The sequence below is a fragment of the Elaeis guineensis genome, chromosome 12 (genome assembly GCF_000442705.2).
Source record: "Elaeis guineensis isolate ETL-2024a chromosome 12, EG11, whole genome shotgun sequence".
Taxonomy (NCBI): domain Eukaryota; kingdom Viridiplantae; phylum Streptophyta; class Magnoliopsida; order Arecales; family Arecaceae; genus Elaeis; species Elaeis guineensis.
In genome coordinates this window covers 2,610,085-2,626,964 of record NC_026004.2, presented here as the reverse complement: position 1 = coordinate 2,626,964, position 16,880 = coordinate 2,610,085, and the positions used below count along the sequence as shown (strand labels likewise).

Genomic DNA, 16,880 nt, shown 5'->3' with positions numbered 1-16,880 from the left:
TGTTATGATATTTAACCATGGATACTCTTTTTTAATGCTTTTTATAGGAGAATATTTCATCTAGTCTTCCAGTTCAAAAAGAGCCTAACAAAAGAGAAGGTGCAACCACTGGGAAAAAGGATATAGGGAAGTCTACAAAAAAAAATGGTATGCCCCAGTTCCACTAATTCTTTCTGCGGCTGCCTAATCTCTTTAATTATTTATGTTAATTTTAATATCTTTTGCAGCTCATGTGGACAAGACGAAAACAGCTAAGGAGGAGGCAAGGGAGTTGCTGCTGAAGGAGGAAGCATCTATTCGTGAGAAGGTTAGGTGTATACAGAAGAATCTCTCAGTGTCGCTAACTGCTCTCGGTGAAATGGCTATTGCTAATCCTGTATTCACACATGGTCAGCTACCTTTACTGGTGAGCAAGAGCAATTTGTAATGTCAACTGATTCAATTCTTTCTCCATTTTTTTTTCTTGATAGCTATTGAATGCTTTATATCTTAAAATTGCCCTTAAGATTTTTCTTGTGATATATGGAATATGGTATGTTTTTGTTTCTGAAAATTGGTAAATGACTGTCACAGCTTGGTGAAAATAGAGACCATCCTTTGATTTAGACAATTCCATGGTAGTGGCTCTGTTGCATGCATGTATTAAAACTGATTGTTCTTTTACGTTATATGCAAGCATCTGTACTTCAAGAATCATATGATTAATAGTGATGCTCTTAGTTTCACTTTGATAGGTCCCATACATGTCTGTTTGATATTGATGCCGTGTTCATTACGTCAGGAACATAATTGATTTACATCAGCTGCTGGTGGATGCCATTGTTATTCACTTGAGGACTGTAGTTTTGATGGGAAAGAACAAAATTTGCAATGGGTTTTTATGTGCCTATGGCTATGGTCCCCATATTTGGTTGGTGTGGCTTTGGTTCATTATGTTTACAACATTGTTATGGGCCTTATTGCATTTGCAGAACATTGATGTTTGTGTAGTTGTTAATCTTTTTTAAACCTCCTGGAAGCATCTTGTTCTGTGGAGGTACAAGCATGCGTGTTGAAAGATGTCTTCTATACAGATTGTTGATACGTAGGGTTGTCTTTCTAATGTGCATATGTGGCAACCAATCAAAAATGGAGTTGCTTGTAAATAACCATTACTAGAATACATCAATATAAAGAAAGATAAGAAGCCATTAGATGGGGAGTCCTGAGTGCTTATAGCCTTATACTAATGATTCTTGAATGCAAAAAAGCTTTTGTCATCAAGTATCCAAGAGTGTTCGACACTTCTATAAGGAGATGATAGGAAGATGCACATAATAGAATAAATCTATATTTTTAAGGAAATTTTAAAGTGGATTCATGAGCCTGTAGTTGAGAGCTTGTAATCCACATATCGTTTGGTTATCTGTGCACTATCCACTTTTGTCTTTACTTCAAATAAATAATATATTGCCTTTTTTTATTTCTCTTAAATCTTCATACTTACAGTTGCATGGTCACTAAACATGGCTTTAGCCTTTTTCTAGAGCAGTTATAATTTTATACTAGCATGAAGGATCGTGCTGTGTTTTGGATCTTCTAGGTCTTTCAGAAGTGTAATAAGGTCTGCCACCAATGAACGGTCATAGGTTCATTAACTGTCCATTACTTTTTTTGCATTTTTTTTTTTTTGAATGAGCGGATGTCCCGTGGATTTAGTCCCAATTACTTTTGGGTTACTATTTTGGCAGTATAAAAATCAAAAAAATGGCGTCAAAAATTGATGTTTTGGTACTATCTTGTAAAATTTCCTAAATTATTTTTTTTTACCTGCTCTTTGTTTATGGATTTGCATATAGTCTATGTTGAAAATGGATATTTCTCTATGTTTTGTGGTGTGACCTTTCGGTAAGTGGTTTCCATGAGTCTGCACTAAAAGTCAATGTTCACTACTGTAGTACTGTGTGTTTTCTTTTGTTTGCTTCATAAATTCCATGCCTTTGGCACACTTTTTCTTGCCAGATATCTAGATTGCATTTTCGGTGATAGCATGGCATGTTTGATGTGCATCTTGATTTTAGCTAAACTATTATAGTCCTTTGAGATATCTTCATCGATCTTTCCTGTTTCTGAATAGAGTCAATCTGGTGAATGATCTTGTTACAATATTTGGATTACAATATGTAGCACCTCGGTCTCTTGCTATTTCAATCCATAGATTCTGTTATGGTCAATGTTTGCTTTGTATCGGACGCTGTATCATTACCCAATTGATATACCCATTCTAAGTGTTAGTATTGGTACATTCCTTGGTAATAACACTTGGGGTCCATTTGGTTGGGGTATGTCAAATTACGAGGTAATTTTACAATTCCTGGGAATCATTTATTTGGAAAAATGATTGTGGAAGAAAATAGCTTTTATTATATTTGGTTGGTGGAAAAATTACTTTGAAAAATGACACTAGAAAAAGATTACCACGTTTGGTTGGAGTGTTGGAGGTAAATCTATATAGGAATGTGGCGGAATTTGCAAATATACCGTTCAACATAAAATAATTTTTGGATACTAAGATAGCATTGTCATCTCTAATTAGTTTTTATATTATGTATATAATCACATAGCCTTTTACATAGTGCCATCTTCATGTTATTTTTTTTGCAAAAGCTTTTTATTGAATAAATTTGGAAAGGCATCAGAACAATTTCAATGATTACATATGCAGCTTTGTTGGGGTATTTTTGTCAAGTATGGATTGCTACCACTCGGAAATTTACCAAATACCAACCCCTTATGGTATTTGTTTTACTCTTTCCGGAAAATAAACATGAGGCCTATCATTTTTTTTTTCATTTCTTTCTTCCATTTCTTATGCCAAACATGGTAATCTGACATGGGATTCATTTTCCCATGCAGATTTCCCCCAACCAAATGGACCCTCAGAATGAGGGGCATACCGAGCCTCAATACCCTACTGGTTTGGTATAGTACTGGCTCATACTGGTTGTAAGGTTTGGAATAACAAACCATGACTATGGTCTAATTACCTACTAAAGCTTTGTTCTGTTGGAATTGTCATGTGTAGTTTAAATGTTGTTGTCCTTGGTTTATGCACTAGTATTATTTGGGCTTTGACTATTCTAAGTTTCTAACCATGTTTCTAAAACCAAGGTTTCAAATCCTATGGGTTGAAGGTGTCCCGGTATCTCCGTGGAACAGGATGCCTCGCTAACCCGTTCATCTCAATAGCGGTTTCGATCATGCATCTCAGTAGATACCCTTCGTCTCTCTCTCTTTATTTATTTCTTTATTTCTTTATTTCTTTCCTTCTTTTCTTTCTTTTTCTTGTACTTTTTTTTCTTTCGTTTTCTTTTTCTTATTTCTTCCTTTCTTTCGTTTCCTTTTTGTTTTTCTTTCTCTTTCCTTTTTCCTTCTTTCATTCCTTTCTTTTTCTTCTTTCTTCCTTTATTTTTTTCATTTTTCTTTTTCTTCTTTCCTTTCATTTTTTCCTTTCTTAATCTTTTGTTCTTTCTTCCCTCTTTCTTCTTCACCCCCCGCATGGATGGATTTCGGAGTCCCAACCCCGTCTCGATCTTATTTTCTCACAGAAATGGGATGGGGCGGTCGGGATGCTTCTTGTCCTGCTGGGACGTAAATCCTTGTCTAAAACAAGTAATACAAAATTTGAGCAAATTTTTTATAGAGGCTTATTGCTCCTATAAGTTCTTTAACTCTACATTATTAGTTTTTGTAGTTGTCAATTGTCTCCACCCACAACATATATGCACCTTTAGTGCACACTTCTGGTATGCCTTATATTCTTGTCCTTCAAGATGTAATATTTGTTGTTGGTCTATCATAAACATTTTCCAAATCTTTAAAGGCTTCTCCCTTTTTTATTTTGCTTTAACTTCTTGGATGCCTTACCAAATTGGCCTGATGGCTGGACATATTAAATAAAGCTGAATTTGGCTTTATAGTTCTTGGTTTAGGTTCCTAGATTCATGATATTCTTCATGAATTTGGTCTCATATTTAATATTGCAACTTTTTGTGGGACTGTAATTCTAACAAACCATGCTCGTTATCGTTTTTCTATATGTCTTACATTTCGTTTATTCCATTATCTTGTCATAAATGTATTAACAAAAGCAACACAATTTGTTCCATTATTTTCCATGCTTGAATTGGTGAACCATCTTATCTGTCTTCTTAACATCCTTTTTAGGTTACATATAAAAAAATTCTTGCTGTTAAACATATTTGTTAACTTCCTTTTACTTTCATTACCTGTAAATATTGATCTCCCCTAGTTGATGTTTCTTTAACAGCAAGAACCAGTACATGAGAAAAAGCTGTCCTTTCATGATCTATGTAGTTCAGCTCATTAGCATCCTTCATCAAACTTGGTCATTGGTTGGTTTCTGTTGTTTGTTACGTAGACATTTCTGTGATGCATGAATGCTGGATGATACCAACCAGTTGACATGCAATAAATGCGGCAAATGATGACGATCATTATTTTCAACTTTGATCTTTAACGGTATAAGGGTACACTCTATGAAGCAACTGTATAGTTTTGTAAAGTATGTCATCACCTCATTTTTGGTTGGGTCTTGGAAAATGTCATTAGACATCTCACCAATCACCATCTGTAGATGATGAACGAACAGTCCAAGTTTTTCCCCCCAATTTTGATCTTTAAGGGTCTAAGAATATACTTTATGAAGACAGTGTAAGAAAGTTTCATAAAGTATGCCATTAGCTCATCCTTGTCTGAGTCTTTGAAAGTATTGTTAAAAATCTCGCCTATCACCGCCAGTGGATGATAGATGAATGGTTCAACGTCTTGAACATGTGCCATGTGATATTTCACCATGTAATATGTAGAAGTAGTTGCAACAAGCCTATCAAGTACAGATGTTAACTCCACACAATGGGCATATGTGAGAATTCACGAGGCTCAAAGTGATTATTTTTGTGTCAATTTGAATATTCTTCAATAAAAGCATACCTGACATGTCTATTTCTATGCACCAACCTCTACCACATATCATGTTCTTTTTGGCCTGCTTATATTTCTTAAAGGATGCAGCTTTAGAGCCATCTAGCTGGATTTCAATAATTTTTCTTTCTTGTTTATCCATCTCCTTTTTACACTACCTTACAATATCCATTTGCAGGTAACTTATGTTGAGCCTTTGCTACGCTCTCCAATAGTAAGTGATGCAGCATTTTGCGCCATGCTAAAACTTGCAAGGTGTATAGCCCCTCCTCTTTGTAACTGGGCTTCAGAGATTGCTGCCGCTTTACGCGTAATTTCTACCGAGGGTGTACATTTAGTCTGGGAGCTTATGTCTCAAGTTGTTGAAGGAGAAGTTCATCAAAAGCCACCATTGAGTTTCTTTGAGCAAATAGTTAGAGGGCTATCAGTGTCATGCAAATCCGGACCCCTTCCTGCGGATTCATTTACATTTATTTTTCCGGTTGTTTTCTCTCTGATCTTAAAATCCTTCTTTGTCAACTGTTAGTTCTAATAATGCTTCTCTAAATTCCAAGGAATGTCCTTTATTTTTTCAGATTATTGAGCAGATTCTGTACTCTTCAAAGAAGACAGCATTTCATGATGATGTGCTTAAGATAGTAGCAATGCACTTGGATCCTATATTGCCTCTTCCCAGGCTACGGATGCTATCAGTTACACCTTTAGGCTTTGTCTTCTCTGATGAATATTTTCATTTCCAAATTTTATCTTAGAGTTAGAATCACTTTTTACTTTATATTTTGTCGGCAGGTTCTTTACCATGCTTTAGGTGTTGTTCCGGCTTATCAAGGATTAATTGGACCAATGTTAAATGAACTATGTTTAGGTCTGCAAGCTGATCAACTGGCATCAGTGAGTTCATGTACCCATCCATCAATTATCACATATTTCTCTTATGATAATTTTTTCTTCCTAATGTATTTTTTTTTAACAACACCCCATGCAGGCTCTTTGTGGCATCTATGCAAAAGATGTACATGTGAGACTTGCCTGCTTAAATGCTATAAAATGCATTCCTTCTGTTTCTGGTCATTCCCTACCACAGGATTTTGAGGTTTCAACAAGTATTTGGATTGCTTTGCATGATCCGGAAAAGGTTTGTCTTTTTAAAGATTCTTATAGAAATCTCTTTTGGAAAGAATTTTCTCTTTTGGTGGTTGGACATGGTTGCGAGTATTTTGCACTTTTGCTTTCTTTCTGTTGCTAATAGGGTAACAATCAATTCCCGCTCAGATAGTCCGATTTTGGAGTGGTTATGGTTCTAAGTTGAACATATCCACTTTCTAAAAGTAATCGATGGACAGATGTACTTGTTCTGTGTGATTGTGTTGTCAGATATGAATTAATATTTTTTTTCCCCCACTTCCTGCTGTTGTGGAGATTGCCCACCTTCAATTCGCTCGTTGAACTGATGGGCTTTACATTTGTAGCCTTATCTGTTACATAGGGAGCACTGTTGTCTGACAGAAGAGAATGTGAAACATAAATATCCTGGAACAGATCTAACCTTTTAGCCTCTCTACCTATTTCACCAGTTTTTTCTCAAAAATCTCGCCCTACTAAACCAAGACAACCTATGATTGTGTTTCTGGTTTTTTTTTCCTTTTTATGTACAATCCTCCCTGAAATAAATTCCAACTAATCCTACTTTGCCGCTTATTCTTCCTAAATTTTTTTGGAGCATGAACATGTAAATCTCTCCTTGTTTTTGATGATTTTGTAAGATTAAGATGTTTGTGCATATGCTGTGAAAAGTGCAAGCAATTCCAAATTCAGCAAGAAATTGTCTCATTATGCTAGTGGTCTTCTAGGAACACTTTGACTATATCCTTGGCTACGTCAAGACATTGTTATATCATTCAATGTTTATGTTGCTGAGGATCTAACTAGTGAGATATTTCTGCTATGCAAGTTGAATATATTTTTCTTGCTGGACTCTGGTACAATTGGACTTGTTGCTGTACAAGTTGTGTCTCAAATATTTTCCTATATCAAACCTCCTCATCTTCCCTCATTTGTCTAGTCCTTAGCTCTTGGGTGTCTGGATTCTCTTCTCCTGTTGCATGAGCTTAAGTTATGATGGATAAAGAGGACCTTTGTAAACATGAACAAGCATTCTAAATTTCACCATAGGCATGCCTTTTACCTGCAGTTGCATGGCTGGAAATTCATGACCCAGCCTAGAAGTTTATCAGTTATGTTGCTGATTATGATTTTTTTCCCTGTCAACTCTTCCATCTTGCTGCTATAACTATATTGTTGCATCATGCGCAGGCAGTCGCTGAACTGGCAGAAGAAGTATGGGATCGCTATGGATTTGATTTTGGGACGAACTATTCTGGTCTTTTTGAGGCACTTTCCCATGTCAACTATAATGTGCGTGTGGCTGCTGCAGAGGCACTGGCTGCGGCCTTGGATGAAAACCCTGATACAATTCAAGTAGGTCTTTTTGACTTTCATTGAATTAGGACCTAATTTATTCGTCTCATTGTGTTGTAATGTATTCAGGATACACTTTCTACTTTATTTTCTCTATATATTCGAGATCTTGGAACTGGAGACATGGATGATCCCTGCTGGCTAGGGAGACAAGGTGTAGCTTTGGCACTTCACTCAGCCGCAGATGTTTTGAGAACTAAAGATCTTCCTGTTGTTATGACATTTTTGATATCACGTGCCCTGGTAAGCTGTCTGGTCTCTTCTGTCTCATTATGTTTATTTTTGTTAGTGCTTAGAACAGTTGTTATAGTTGCTTCAGAATTGAGAACTAAATGCCGTTTCTCCTCATGTTTATTGATAGAGATAATTTCTTCTATTTGTTAATTCGAACTGCAGGCTGATCCTAACATGGATGTTCGTGCCAGAATGATAAATGCTGGCATCATGATTATAGACAAGCATGGAAAAGAAAATGTTCCTTTGCTTTTTCCTATATTCGAAAGTTACTTAAATAAGAAGGTGTGTCTTATCTCCATAATGTTATGCAAATCCATTCAGCTTGAGTTGTTGATGCATTATGATTTTGCTCAATAGAGTGTTGCCCCAGACAACTTAAGGATTAGAGTAATCATAATGCTCTTCTAATATATAGGCATCAGATGAAGAAAAATACGATCTCGTGAGGGAGGGTGTTGTTATATTCACAGGAGCCCTTGCAAAACATTTAGCAAAGGTGTGAAATCATTTTAGTCAACTTTGAGGATCTGGATGGTGATTGCTTTTTTATTGTGCTTATCTTGAAAGCTCTATATTTGGAACAGGATGATCCTAAAGTCCGTACTGTTGTTGAGAAGCTGTTAGATGTTCTTAACACTCCCTCAGAGGCAGTCCAGCGAGCTGTCTCTGACTGTTTGTCTCCACTTGTGGTCTCAAATCAGGTATCTAAACTCATCAGCTGTAAAAATATAACTAGGATGTTGTATGGAAGTCTGAGCTGCACTTTACCTGTTATCTTTTGTTATCTAAAAAATGGCTATTTGACAAGTTTAATTCTGATGACCTAAAATGTGCTGCTGTGGATGGGATCAGGAAGATGGCGAGGCACTTGTTTCTGGACTTTTGAATCGATTGATGAAAAGTGATAAGTATGGGGAGCGCCGTGGTGCAGCTTTTGGACTTGCAGGGGTAGTTAAAGGCTTTGGTATTTCCTGCTTAAAGAAGTTTGGTATTGTAGTTTCATTACGTGAAGGTTTGGAAGACAGGTTAGATAACCAACTTGATACATTATGGTCTTGGTTCAATCCTTGTAATCTCGTGCAGTTGTGGTTGTCTTCTTGCCTATGCATCATAATAACCATGTTAAATCTGTTATTGGGCATCAAAATGTTACGCCTTTTCTTCTTTCATTCACACAGGATTTTAGTCATCAGTTTTTGGTCATTTTTTCATTGCAGAGATGTTTTGAAGGAATATTTATGCTTGATGGATTTTTTTGTGCCAAACAATGTGTTTTTTTTTTTTTTTGTCTATCTTTGTTCCATTACCATATTTTTTTGCTCACAGAAATTCTGCAAAATCTCGTGAAGGAGCTTTACTTGGATTCGAGTGCCTCTGCGAGAAGCTTGGTAGATTGTTTGAACCGTAAGTATAATTATTTATTGCATGAGAAATATTGTAATTATATGGGCCTTCTGCTTTTAATTATTCACCATCTTCCAGGTATGTGATTCAAATGCTGCCGTTGCTTTTGGTTTCTTTCTCTGATCAAGTTCTTGCTGTACGTGAAGCTGCTGAGTGTGCTGCTCGAGCAATGATGTCACAACTTACTGGTCATGGAGTGAAGCTTATCCTTCCTTCTCTTCTTAAGGTGATTGAATCTCGTCATATATGGATTTTATAAAATTGGATTGCCAGTTTGCCTCTGTTTTTGTTACACAAATTTGAATGCTTAAGTTCAATTTGGTTTTTATTTCCACCTTTTTGTGATCGTGCTCTTGTTTGAACTATGGATTTGTGTTTGTTGGATGAAAGAGTGAACATTTATATGATATATTGGGTTTTATGCATGCTGAATAATTAAAGAAATGGTAATATAGCGATCTTTCTTGGAATGTTCTGAAGAACATTATTAGGTAATGTAAGAAATAGTTTGTGGAATAGTGAAGACAAAAATCATTTGATGGTTTGCGCTGAAGGAATATGTTCTATTCAATTGTATCACAATATTCGATGCCAATGAGAGCAGATGGTCCATCCAGCTTATAAATAGACAGATACATCATCCAGTTTTTGATTGAGGAAGTAAAATTTGAGAGATGATGATATGCTATTTAAAATTTTAATAATATAGAGAATCTGCAAGTGCCATTATTTTTTCTGTAGTGAAAGTATGTTTAAATTGATGATATTATGTATTATAGATTGCATTTGTAGGGTCCACATGCTCCCACTTTAATGTTAGATGATAATACGTTTGCATTTGTCATTGTTAATTTATTAAATTATTGCTGTAAAGAATCTTTTGAGGGCAATATGCTTGATATTGTTTTTTTTTTTTATATAAGATTTTATATTATATGGAGAGTTATAGATAGTTGTTGCCTCAGTAAGAAATGTTTGTCATTGATATTATCGGCTTATATGATTTTGGAAAGGGGAAGTGGAAATGAGATTAAAGTAGTAAAAATATCATTGCTCATGATACCATTTCTTATGGTGCATAGTGTGGCATCATATCATCACAATCTTTCCTTGGGTGCTATTTTCATATTGTTGGCTTGCCGTATCAAAGGTATACTGCAGGAAGAAATAATATTGCCAGACTTGTGATTCTCAAGCACCCATTGATGATGTTATTTTGATGCTATTTCGCAATTTATGATAACAAAGATGATTTTTTGCATAAATTGCCAATATTTATCAAGAAAGTAATGCATATATGGTACTATTTATATATGGCGTGTGCCTGTAAGAATGATATGGGCATTTTGAATGCTTCAAACATGTCTTGTTAAAAGTGAAAACCACGGTTTGCGGGCTCAGTATCAGAACCCATGCCGATTGGTACCGTACCGTACTGGATATAAAAAAATCAAAAAAAAAAAAATCTCACCCAAAAGCATAAAAAAGAAAAAGAGAATTGGGCCGAACTGAATCAAACTGCCCGACATCGGGTGGTTCGGCCCGATATCGTATTGAACTGACCGGTTCGGTCCGGCACGCTTTAGGCCATTTTCTGAAAATCCGGTCTGAATCGGACCGGTTCCTCACTGGTATGGTACGGGATAGGGTGTATCGGCCGGTTTAGGTCGGTACTGAATATCATGGTCAAAACTATTTTACAGCCTTTCAAAATTGATGTACTTCAAGAATAAAGGAAAGCGAGCATAATAAACTGTATTTGGTACCTGTTTACCCCTGAGCATACATATGTAGTACAGAATTGTCTGAGAAGACTTGGCAGACGGAGAATTGAGTAGAGATTAGAAAGGCTGTTGATCCTGCAAGTGCTATAAGTTGACTCTGTTCTTTCTAAAATCTTAGGATAATGTAATTATGTAACCAATGACCTTCATGATATTTCTTTCTTTGCCATTTCCCTACTTTTGCTGTACGTTTTGTGTGCAGGAGCTAAGGTATTGTATCACTGAACAGGCAGCATGAGACAGTGGTGATGGTTAGCGGTAGTGTAACTGTGTATATGAAGATGGTAAAAATGGTATCAAACTTGTTGGTCTTATGGGCTTGGAATGGGTCTTGAACATACTTACTTTCCTGAATTTGGTTAAGATCACTAGTTGTATAGTGTGGCATACATATGTGGTGTAAGCACTGAACATCATTTAAGGAAAATCATGTTGATATGATGTCAAAAACATGGGGGAATTCCAATGCAGCTATTTTTTTCCAGCAATTGTCATTGATGCTTTTCAACCTTCGACAAAGTAGTTATAGGATCTCCTTTGAAGTCTTCTTGCCTTAAGGAGGACATCTGTTGGAGCATCCGAGACTGTGGTGCCTTGACTATTGTGAAAGGGCCTTTCTGTTCTCTGTTGCTTCTTACTGATTATGATGGTTCTAGGAAGGTGTGCAACAACTGTTTGCACTGCACTGAGCATGATTATTAACATTTATTCAAGAGACAGGCTTTGAAACCAACTGCTTCAATAAATGCTCCTGAGTTTGCTTGGATTGGAAAATGGAACACCCCCTTTATTATGATTTATGACTAGTCATGATTGTCATAATCATCCTTAAACTTGTTATCATCATCCTCGGTATGTGGCATCTTAATTAAATATATGGAATAATTATTGTTAACATCATTGATTACTCATCATTTTATCTTCCAAGGGAAGGTCATGGGATGCTATTGCAAATCTACCCTGCAATCAACAGGAGTTTGATTTTATGATCTTATTGTTGTCAGCACTGATGATTTTCTGTCGTAACATAGCCCGAGTCTGGTGATTGTCATAGGGCTCATGTGCTTGTGCTTTCGCTTTCTGCTCCTCTATCCATTGATCCACATCTTCATACTTTAACTTTGTGAGTTGTGAAGTCTTTGAGTGCAACATCTTAATCCAACTTAATAATCTTCATGTTTGTAGTAATGAAGACATAAGCATCCATAAAATCTTGATTTTTGGGGATTTTTGGAAGGCTTCTATTCTTCTTTTCCCTGCTTATACTGATATAATAGGTCTTGCAGCTAGATGATAGTGCCTACACTTTCTCATTGATAATGGACTAACATATGGAATTCCTGAAATGGAACTTCCATTTATCATAACTTTCCTGACATGCTTCTTCTAGTTCATATCAATATACTAAAACACTGGATTTCATGTATCAAACTCTACCAGTTGTGCCCAGCTTGTCTCCCTTCTGGTCTGCTTCAATGCCTTTTTGGTTTAACTTAGATGCCTTGTCACATTTAAGAACTTCCTTTTATCCACTTGGAATGTATTTCTTTGATCTAGATACGCCGTTAATGGTGATGATACCTCTATTGAAATTTCTGCTCCATCTCCCAGACCCTCATTCACATATCCTTCTTTCGGTCTTGTCTAAACTGGCATTCATTTGTGATAACAAGAATGTGTTAAGAGAAATTCTTGCCTTGTTTCAGAATAAACTGACATTATGTACCTTGATCAAAGTGTAGCTGATATGATTCACTGATGCCCTCATAATGTTGCATATTTGAATCATGTCAGTGCTTTGTGATGCTGTCTTCTCATCTGTGCAATTTGTTGTTATCATCTTACTGTGGATATTAGTAAAGTTCGTGCATCATATCACCAAAATTGACTTAGTTATCTGTATTGGTCATGATGAAAGTTTCTTGATATGCCACTTACAGTTCTTGTTGTTCTGTAATGTTTCATCTTTGCAATGTTTATTCACTTTTGCTTGTCAATGTATATATAGCTATACTCTGCTTTTCAATTGCTATCATGTCTATTTTTCTTGGTTATCGATTCCGTCTCCCTTTTCCAGTTCATTGTAGATGTTAAATTCGAGTTGTTCGATATTGTTGGAATGTTTTACCTAGCTCTGCATTGAAAAGTAAAAATGTCATATGAAAGGTGCTGCCATGACTTATTTTGTAAGATTTTTTCAGGGGCTAGAGGACAAAGCATGGCGAACTAAGCAAAGTAGTGTACAACTGCTTGGTGCTATGGCATACTGTGCACCTCAGCAACTGTCTCAGTGCCTACCCAAGATTGTTCCAAAACTGACAGAGGTTATTTCTACAAAAAGCTTTGGTCTGAGCTGTTGACTGTTTTCGAATTTTGAGTGTTCTTTTGCTATTACAGTATGCTTTATGTCGATGCAGGTATTAACTGACACACACCCTAAAGTCCAAGCTGCGGGACAAACGGCTCTTCAGCAGGTAATTTTTGCTTTACTTGCTGTCTCTTGGCATTTTTCCTGTTGCTATGTCCAACTGTGTGCCTGATTTTCAGGTTGGAAGTGTCATAAAGAATCCAGAGATATCTTCTATTGTCCCGACCCTGTTGATGGGTCTCACTGACCCTAACGAGTACACAAAACACTCTCTTGACATCCTTCTTCAAGTAAGGTTTATGCACTTATTCAACATGTTTTTCTTTTCAGTCACCTTTGTGTTTCTTTGCTTTCATTTCTTTTTTCCTGATGTTTGTAGCTATTCTTGACAGACAACTTTTATCAACTCAATAGATGCGCCATCGTTGGCGTTACTGGTGCCTATTGTTCATAGAGGCTTGAGGGAGAGGAGTGCAGACACTAAGAAAAGAGCAGCTCAGATAGTTGGAAATATGTGCTCATTGGTAACTGAACCAAAGGATATGATTCCGTACATAGGACTACTTCTCCCTGAAGTCAAAAAGGTACCCTTCTTATTTTTTTACCTCTTCTTTTCATTTTTTTTCTTTAATTATGACGTTTTAAATTCTTTAGTTTGTTGCTTATTATCCATGAATATATTGTCTTGTTAAACAGGTTCTGGTTGATCCTATACCAGAAGTTCGCTCTGTTGCAGCCAGAGCTCTTGGATCTCTTATCAAGGGAATGGGTGAAGAGAATTTCCCAGATCTTGTGTCATGGTTATTAGATACACTTAAATCTGATAGCAGTAATGTAGAACGATCTGGAGCTGCTCAAGGATTAAGTGAGGTTAGCATTATTTTCTCTTTAATTCATTCATGTTTGCAAATTGGTTTTGGTGTTTCTTGTGCGGATACTAGGTTACCTAGACAGTAGCATGTTGTAGAGCAGATCAATGTGCTTCTGCACGTTGATTGCCATATCATCCTACTGAAACTTAGAAGTTAGCCTTAGCCCTATCCAATTAATATGTTGATGTTCTTCACAAAAATATGCTTGTCATATAGTACATCTATATAGAATATGAATGATAAGCACGTGGCCCAGGCTCATACATGGGGTGGTCGGTCCTGCTTTGCTGCTTAGTGACCCATTGTGGTGCCGTCACTAAATTGCACCACATAAATGTGTGCATAGGCGGTAGGTGGGACTGCATTCTGAAATGGTGTTTCTCTACATTCGTGTTAACATTAGAAATGTTGTGCATCTTGGATTATGCTGACCTTGATCATTAGCTCCTATCTTATTACTGTTTATCACAATCAGCTTAGTTTTTATTGACTATTGTCCCCATGTGATTCTTTCTAGTCATGGTGTGCTGTGTTGCCCCATATCGCCCGGTTTGGGCATACCATATCATCGTTCTTCGAACCGTCCCGAACTGGATGGTTTAGATCGCGCTGAACTGTATCGATGGGGTACCATATCAGTTCCGGCATACAAAATGGCACAGCAGCCATCTCGGAGGGAGGGACAAGAAAGAGAGGAAGAGAGAAGGGGAGGTAGAGGAGAGAGGGCCTTCAGCGGCCGTCAGAGGCCATCCAAGCTCTATCGGAGGATGTCGGAGGCTATTCAAGCTCTTGTCAAACTCAATAAGGGCAGAGAGAGGGAAGGAGAGGGGGAGATGCTTATGGAGTCATCGGAGGCTCTCAGAGGCCTCTGAACGGATGGCGATGGCGTCGCGACCTCTCCGACCACCGGCGAGTTAGCATCGAGTGACGGGCGAGAGGGGGGGAGAGAAGGGGAGGTAGAGGAGAGAGGGCCTTCGGCGGCCGTCAGAGGCCATCCAAGCTCCGTCGGAGGATGTCGGAGGCTATTCAAGCTCTTGCCAAACTCAATAAGGGCAGAGAGAGGGAGATGCTTATGGAGTCATCGGAGGCTCTCAGAGGCCTCTGAACGGATGGCGATGGTGCCGCGACCTCTCCGACCACCGACGAGCTAGCATCGAGTGACGGGCGGACGGATGGTTGGCTGAGATCGGAGAAGGGCCTCCACCCTCTAGTTTGAAATATGGGTGCGCTCCTATTTTGTGTTTTTTTTTCTTTGATCGGGTGGAGAGCCATCACATTTTAATTTTTTATAATTTTGATTGAGGTCTGCTCAGCTGCCCATCTCTCAACGCTGGCTTGTTGGCCGTTGGAGAGGTTGCGGTGGCATTGTCGTCTATTCGGAGTCCTTTGAGGGTAGTAAGCATCTTTCCCTCTCTCTCCTTTCCTCTTTGCGCCCTTGCCGAGCTCGGCAAGAGCTTGGATGGCCTCCAACGGCCATCGGAGGCCCTCTCTTCCTCCCCCTCCTCTCTCCCTTCTCTCTGTTTTTCTTTTTCTTCTCCCTCTCCCCTTCTCTACCTTGTCGGTTCGGCCTGCCATAGATCGGTATGGACCCGTATCGAACCGTAGCGCCACTGGCAAGCACGGGGTGTGGTTTCGGTTTGGCAGTCCTTGTACCATACCATACCAGTGTTAGAATATGCTATGGTTTCGTACGTGAAGTTTAAAAATTTTTCTAAACCTTATGCAGCGGAAATAAATAAATTAAAATATTTTTAATTTAAACACATATCAGATCAGATCTAAAAATCATAGCTAGGATTTTGACACGAACATGCTACCTTGATCTGAAATTTGAAAAGAAACAATTGTTAGTAAAATCAAATCAGAGATCAGATCTTTATACCTTGGATCCTGCGGATGTCCTGGGTTTTTATCGTAGCCGCGCATGCGTCCTGCCTCTGCTGGTATCCACATGGAGACGTTTGATCGGAGCACCGCGATTATCGATGTGCTAGCATCTTGCAGATCTCGCTCCTCAACCTTGGATCTACATCTCTTCTTCTAGATTTCGAAGAAGGAGATCGCTGTGCGAACTCTTTCGTGCAGATCCGATAGGATCTGAACCAGATCACCAAAAAGGAAAGAAGAATTTTTCTTCTTCTCTTCTTCTCTCTTTTTCTCTCTTAGATCTGATCTCTATCAGATTTGGGTGTTGGAATTTGAGGAAGAAAGGAGGAAGAAAAGAGTTGGGCGTTGAGATCTTTTAATGTCCTAAAGAAGTCGCCCCTTCTCACATGCCAAAAACCTCACACCATCACTTTATTTTGTCGCATTTTCTTTTTTTTCTTATCTCACGCATAACCTCTTCTTAACGTCCTAAAAGATTAAATCTTATTTGATCTTAGGCGTTCAAATCCAAATCAATGGATAGAAGGGTGTTGAGATAGAGTTGTGCGGCAAGAAAGAAACCTCCCCAAAAATTAGTGCACGCCCAATTTTTTTCAGATTTTTGTCACACAAAAAAATGATTCCTTACACGCCATATCAGGTAGAATTTTATCCTATTTTGAATCAAATTCAAATAGGAATAAAATCAGAAAGATAGAGAATTCTGGATAAAGTGGGGGGCCAACTATTGGCACCCCCTCCACGCGCGCAAGAAGAAAAAAGGGATGCGTCTCAATGCGCGCCCTCCTCTTCTTGGCATGAAATCTGGAGAGAGAGTCCCAGGGAACCTAGGCTCTTTGAGTCATGGTTCTTCTAGTTCAAGTTGGA

General features: G+C 37.9%; 1 protein-coding gene across 1 annotated transcript in view; it reads left to right on the top strand.

The window, feature by feature from the left end:
* The window catches only part of LOC105055782 (protein ILITYHIA), a 53,175-nt gene that overhangs the window by 14,264 nt on the left and 22,031 nt on the right, over positions 1–16,880 (top strand). Inside the window, exons 17-35 of the mRNA XM_073246568.1 lie at positions 48–147; positions 228–406; positions 5,162–5,464; positions 5,559–5,675; positions 5,773–5,874; positions 5,969–6,118; positions 7,297–7,461; positions 7,531–7,704; positions 7,858–7,980; positions 8,114–8,194; positions 8,283–8,399; positions 8,551–8,723; positions 9,025–9,102; positions 9,181–9,328; positions 13,088–13,210; positions 13,304–13,360; positions 13,434–13,544; positions 13,647–13,838; positions 13,951–14,124. Of these exons, the coding sequence (XP_073102669.1) occupies positions 48–147; positions 228–406; positions 5,162–5,464; positions 5,559–5,675; positions 5,773–5,874; positions 5,969–6,118; positions 7,297–7,461; positions 7,531–7,704; positions 7,858–7,980; positions 8,114–8,194; positions 8,283–8,399; positions 8,551–8,723; positions 9,025–9,102; positions 9,181–9,328; positions 13,088–13,210; positions 13,304–13,360; positions 13,434–13,544; positions 13,647–13,838; positions 13,951–14,124 (2,667 nt within the window). The remainder of the gene's footprint in view (positions 1–47; positions 148–227; positions 407–5,161; positions 5,465–5,558; positions 5,676–5,772; positions 5,875–5,968; positions 6,119–7,296; positions 7,462–7,530; positions 7,705–7,857; positions 7,981–8,113; positions 8,195–8,282; positions 8,400–8,550; positions 8,724–9,024; positions 9,103–9,180; positions 9,329–13,087; positions 13,211–13,303; positions 13,361–13,433; positions 13,545–13,646; positions 13,839–13,950; positions 14,125–16,880) is intronic.